The sequence below is a fragment of the Uloborus diversus genome, unplaced genomic scaffold (genome assembly GCF_026930045.1).
Source record: "Uloborus diversus isolate 005 unplaced genomic scaffold, Udiv.v.3.1 scaffold_609, whole genome shotgun sequence".
Classification (NCBI taxonomy): Eukaryota; Metazoa; Arthropoda; class Arachnida; order Araneae; family Uloboridae; genus Uloborus; species Uloborus diversus.
Window position 1 is genome coordinate 1 of NW_026558801.1, and position 6095 is coordinate 6095.

At 37.1% G+C, this 6095-nt stretch overlaps 1 protein-coding gene across 1 annotated transcript; it reads left to right on the top strand.

The window, feature by feature from the left end:
- Positions 1-416: 416 nt before the first annotated feature.
- On the top strand, positions 417-4986 carry LOC129233670 (uncharacterized). The gene is made up of 3 exons (XM_054867645.1): positions 417-871; positions 1157-1656; positions 1739-4986. Exons 1-3 carry the CDS (start codon positions 417-419, stop codon positions 4984-4986), a joined length of 4203 nt encoding a protein of 1400 aa, XP_054723620.1.
- The last annotated feature ends 1109 nt before the right edge of the window (positions 4987-6095 follow it).

A 6095-nucleotide genomic window follows, 5' to 3' on the forward strand; every position in this document is an offset into this window, starting at 1 on the left:
GATGCAGAAAAAAAAAAAAAAATAAAATAAAATAAAATAAAATCTATATATATAAAAGAAAGTCGTGTTAGTTTACACCACTTATAACTCAAGAACAGCAGAACAGATTCGGCTGAAAATTGGTAGGGAGGTAGCTTAGAGCCAGGAGATGGACATAGGATACTTTTTATCCCGTTCTACAGCGTTCCCGTGTGACTTGACATGAAACGTCAGTCACTATAAAACGTGGTATAACAAAAAAGAATCAGACTTGGAATAACAAAACGCAAATGACAGCTATGTAATTGACGTAAAATGACAGCTATGTATTGACGTATAGATGACAATTTGATATTTGTAAGAAATCAATATTAAAACTATTTCTATTAAATAAATAATTAACAAGTGGATTGAAGTGAAGTGAAGTTTAATTAATAATGCCGCGACCAAGACGATCGAATCTTTCCCGACAAAGCCGTAATGCAAGAAGAATACAAAATACTGCAAATGAAAGGACTGAAGAAGAACAAGAAATTGCACGTGAACAGCGCCGCGATAGTATGGCTCGACTTCGTGCTTCTCAATCACGAGAGCAAAGTGAATCAGCCCGTGAAACAGCTCGGTTGGCAATGCAGAATCGTCGAGCGAACAACAGAAGGCAACAAATAGATAATTTGCGACGCAGAACAAGATATTTAGCTGATTTGAATCGAGCAGCGTTTCGATACGATTGCAGCAATGATTACAGCTTGCATCCTAGCGTTTGCATTGGGCAAATGGACGTTGTTTGCGAGTATTGTGGTGCATTAAAGTTTTCCGGAGAAACGCCTGGATTATGCCGCCTTAATGGTAAAGTGAAATTGCCAGTGTTGACTCCGCCACATGAGCCATTGTATTCATTGCTTTGTGGCGAAACACAAGAATCACGTCACTTTCTTGCAAATACTCGAAAATACAATAGTTGTTTCCAAATGACGTCATTTGGGGCAGACATTATCGAAGAAGGAGGATTTAATCCGACATTTAAGGTATTTATTTTTGTACTTACATAGAATGTAGTTAAAGAATAACTTACTTTATCTATTGGTATGTATTATATTTGCTAATACTGAACTCTACTCTCCCACAGAAAAAGTGTTTATAACCCAGTTAATACTGTCTGGTTTTTATTTTGTAGATACAAGGACAGATTCACCATCGAATTGGATCATTACTACCTTTCGAAGATACACAGAATAAAATTTTTACAAATATATTTCATGGGCAACATGGAAGAACAACTTGATCGACGCCTAGGGATCAATGCAGGAATGAAGCGAGCAATTATTCAAGACTTGCAGTGTCTGCTTCATGAACATCATGCGTTGGTCAGGTTGTTTAAGAGTGCTTTAGAGCAAATGCCAAATGATGACTATAAAGTTGTCATCAAAGCAGATAAACGACCATCTGGGACACACGAACGCACATTTAATGCTCCAACAGTAGACGAAGTTGCCATCCTGATTGTTGGTGAACAATTGGAAAAACGCGATATTGTGCTTACACGTCGCGATACTGGGCAACTGCAACAAATATCTGAAACTCATCGATCATATGACGCATTGCAATACCCACTGATGTTTTGGCAAGGAGAAGATGGATATTATTTTAATATTAAAATGATAAATCCATTGAATGGTAAAGTATCAGTATCTTAATAATGGTTAATGTCTGTATTATTTGTCTTTGAAATGGTTAATTATCAAATTTTGAATTTCAGGTGAAGAAACTACAAAGAAAGTTAGCTCAATGAATTATTATGCATATCGTTTGATGATTCGTCAAAATGCTGACAACTATTTGCTGCGGTTTCGTCGATTGTTTCAGCAGTATTGCGTTGACATGTATGTAAAAATAGAAACGGAACGTTTAACATTTATTAGGTTGAACCAAGCCAAACTGCGTTCTGAGGAGTACGTCCATTTACGTGATGCAGTTAGTACTGAAGGAAATGCAGCTAATATTGGTCGATTAACTATTCTGCCGGCGACGTACATTGGTAGCCCACGTCATATGCATGAATATACACAAGATGCAATGACATATGTTCGTCATTACGGCCGGCCAGATCTCTTTATTACTTTTACCTGTAATCCAAAATGGATAGAAATTACTCAATTGCTGCTTCCCGGACAAACATCAAATGATAGACACGACATCACAGCACGTATATTCAGGCAAAAAATTCGGTCCCTGATGAACTTTATTGTTAAACAACGCGTCTTTGGAGATACTCGATGCTGGATGTATTCAATCGAATGGCAAAAGCGAGGCCTGCCGCACGCACACATTCTTATTTGGTTAGTGGAAAGAATTCAGCCTGACCAAATAGATGATATCATATGTGCCGAGATTCCTGATCATGAAGTCGATCCAGACCTACATGATGTTGTTACTACTAATATGATTCATGGACCGTATGGTGCCATCAATCCCCAATCACCTTGCATGGTCGATGGAAAGTGCTCTAAACGATATCCACGGAAATTAACGGCGGAGACTGTCACTGGCAACGATGGGTATCCGCTGTATCGGCGTCGATCACCAGATGGCAACGGTCGAACTGTCACAACGAAAGTGAAAAGAATGGATTTCGTTGTCGACAACAGTTGGATTGTTCCATATTCGCCACTTATTTCTAAAACGTTCAAGACACATTGCAACGTTGAATACTGCAATTCAGTTAAGTCAATAAAATATATTTGCAAATATGTCACGAAAGGCAGTGATATGGCGGTTTTTGGATTGCAATCCTCAAATACCAACGATGAAATTTCACGCTATCAAGTTGGTCGTTATGTGAACTGTAATGAAGCGATTTGGCGTATATTCGCATTTCCAATTCACGAACGTCATCCTACTGTTATACATTTGGCGGTGCATCTGGAGAATGGTCAACAAGTATATTTCACGGCTTCGAATGCTACGCAACGTGCTGAAACACCTCCAGCAACTACATTGACCAGTTTTTTTGCAATGTGCCAAAGCGATCAGTTTGCACGAACTTTGCTTTACTCGGAGATGCCACGTTATTATACTTGGAATGCTTCATCCAAGAATTTTCAAAGACGGAAGCAAGGTGATGCGGTTCCTGGGTATCCAGATGTGCGTTCTACTGATGCTCTTGGTCGTATGTATACAGTTCATCCAAAGAATGATGAATGTTTCTATTTGCGGTTGTTGCTGGTAAATGTGCGTGGGCCAACTACAACTGTTAATGGTGTAATATTCCCAACATATCGTGCTGCATGTGAAGAATTGAACTTATTAGAAAACGATACCCATTGGGATACGACAATCGCTGAAGCCATTATCTCTGCATCTCCAAGTCAGATACGCACACTATTCGCTATCATAATTTCGACATGTTTTCCATCAAACCCATGTAACCTGTGGCACAAATACAAGGATAGTATGTCAGAAGATATTTTACATCAAAGTCGTGTCAGTTCCAGAAATCACGATATTGAGATGAATGAGGAGATACATAATCGTGCTTTACTCTTGATCGAAGATATGTGTTACCTCATGTGCGGTAATTTATTAATCAGGTTAGGAATGCCAGCGCCAAATCGTGAAATGAATGACGCATTTAATCGAGAATTGGAACGGGAACGTAAATATGATCACCAGGAATTAGATTTAGTAGTTCAAAGGAATGTACACCTGTTGAATTACCAACAAAAGGAAGTTTATGATACTTTAATGAAGGCAATCGCTGATGAAAATGGTGGTTTATATTTCCTAGATGCCCCTGGTGGAACTGGCAAGACATTCCTTATGTCATTAGTTTTAGCAACTGTTCGGGCGAGATCCAACATAGCGGTTGCAGTTGCTTCTTCTGGAATAGCAGCCACATTGTTAGAAGGATGCCGTACGGCTCATTCAGCATTCAAATTACCGTTAAATCTTCAAACTATTGAAGAACCAACGTGTAATATTGCAAAACACTCAGCAATGGCCAAAGTTTTAGCGGCATCGAAAATCATCATCTGGGACGAATGCACAATGGCGCATAAACGTGCATTAGAAGCACTTAACCGAACATTAAAAGATTTCCGCAATGACTCGAGATGTTTTGGAGGAGCAATGATTTTACTGTCTGGCGATTTCCGCCAAATACTGCCAGTAATTCCAAGATCTACGGCTGCCGATGAAATAAACGCTTGCCTCAAATCGTCAAATCTATGGCGCTATGTGAAGAAACTGCAGCTGACAACAAACATGAGAGTTACATTGCTTAATGATACATCTGCTGAAGATTTCTCGGAGCAATTGCTGACTATCGGTAATGGTCAAGTACCTGTCGATGAATCGAGCGGATTAATATCATTTCCAAATAATTTCTGTAATTTTGTCTCATCAAAAGACGAACTTATCAACAATGTATTTCCAAATATTATTTCTAACTACAAAAATAATGAATGGTTGAGTGAGCGAGCAATTTTAGCGGCTAAGAATAAAGATGTAGATGACCTGAACTACATAATTCAAAATAAGATCATTGGAACAATGCATTCATTCAAATCTATTGACTGCGTCACAAATGAAGATGAAGCCACTAACTATCCAATTGAATTTTTAAACTCTTTGGACGTGCCTGGCTTACCACCGCACAATTTACGCCTAAAGGTTGGCTCCGTAGTAATCATGCTTCGAAACATAAACCAACCAAAACTGTGCAACGGTACGCGTTTGGTGGTTAGTAAATTGATGAACAATGTAATTTACGCTACGATAATGATAGGAAAATTCAAAGGTGAGGAAGTTCTCATTCCGAGGATCCCGATGATCCCAACCGATATGCCGTTTGAATTTAAAAGACTTCAATTTCCGATACGTCTTGCATTTGCCATGACCATCAACAAATCACAAGGCCAATCCTTAAAAGTTTGTGGTTTAAATCTAGAACATTCATGTTTTTCACATGGTCAATTATGCGTGGCATGTTCACGGGTCGGAAGATGATCTGCGTTGTTTGTTTTTGCGCCTGATAATAAAACAAAAAATGTCGTGTATTACAAGGTACTTAAGTGAAGAGCAACCTATGTACTAAAATACAGAAATAATAATGAATGATTAATGTAGTTATTTAATTTTTTTTTTGTATTTTTTCCAAAAAAAAAAAAAAAAAAAAACACAATCTGCTTATTTATTGCCATTAAGGCGGAACAAAGTTCGCCGGGTCAGCTAGTTTTTACTAATCCAGACTGATGAGTTTGAATTAGAACAAAGCTGCAGTCTCTGGATGTAATAACTGTGCTGTACGGTTACGATTATATTGCATGTAATTCTACCTTAACCCTTGGTTTAGTGGTGATAACTTACTATTAAAAGAGGTATAGTTTGAAACTTAGAAAAATTGGAACATATGTAAAATTATAGCATTTTAAACATAATTTTCTTATCATTCAAACCTGTAAATGTGAAACAGAACTCTTAGTATCTGCAGATATGAGTTTTCGAGATATTTGAGGAACACGTTTTGGATTCAATACTAACAACAAGAAAGTATTGGAAATATACTTTTTTATTTATATTTTTATTTTATTCCATTATTATTTTTGATTTATTTATTTATTTTTTCTTTTTTGAGCTTTTTTTCTATAGTGGAAACCAATTACGCAAGCTTGTACAATAAAACTCAAACAATAGATGAAAAAATGCAAAAAAAAAAAAAAAAACAGTAACCGCTCTGTCCACGGCAGTTTGTGTTTGTATGTATAGGTGAATTCCAGCGGTAACGGAAGGAGTTTAAAAAAAAAATGATGCATTTCTGTCTGTGAGCTTATCAAAAAAGATATTTTTCAAAAACTGATGCATAGACTTTTATACACATCATGTTAAGTTGCTAAAAAAGCCGAAGCCAAGAATTTTTTGCTAGTAATATTTTTTAAATTTGGTTTAAAGAAATTACTACAAAAAATTCTTGGCTTCGGCTTTTTTAGCAACTTAATATGATGTGTATAAATGTCTATGCATCAGTTTTTGACAAATATGTATTTTGATAAGCTCACAGACAGAATGCATCGATGTTTTTGTAAAAACCGTCCTTCCGTTACCGCTGGAATTCACCT

Excerpts from the sequence above, each read along its gene's own strand:
- LOC129233670 (XM_054867645.1), top strand. The coding sequence starts at position 417 with ATGCCGCGACCAAGACGATCGAATCTTTCCCGACAAAGCCGTAATGCA. Across the intron at positions 872-1,156 it reads ACTCCGCCACATGAGCCATT|ATACAAGGACAGATTCACCA; the intron begins GTATTCATTGCT and ends TTTATTTTGTAG. Across the intron at positions 1,657-1,738 it reads AATGATAAATCCATTGAATG|GTGAAGAAACTACAAAGAAA; the intron begins GTAAAGTATCAG and ends TTTGAATTTCAG.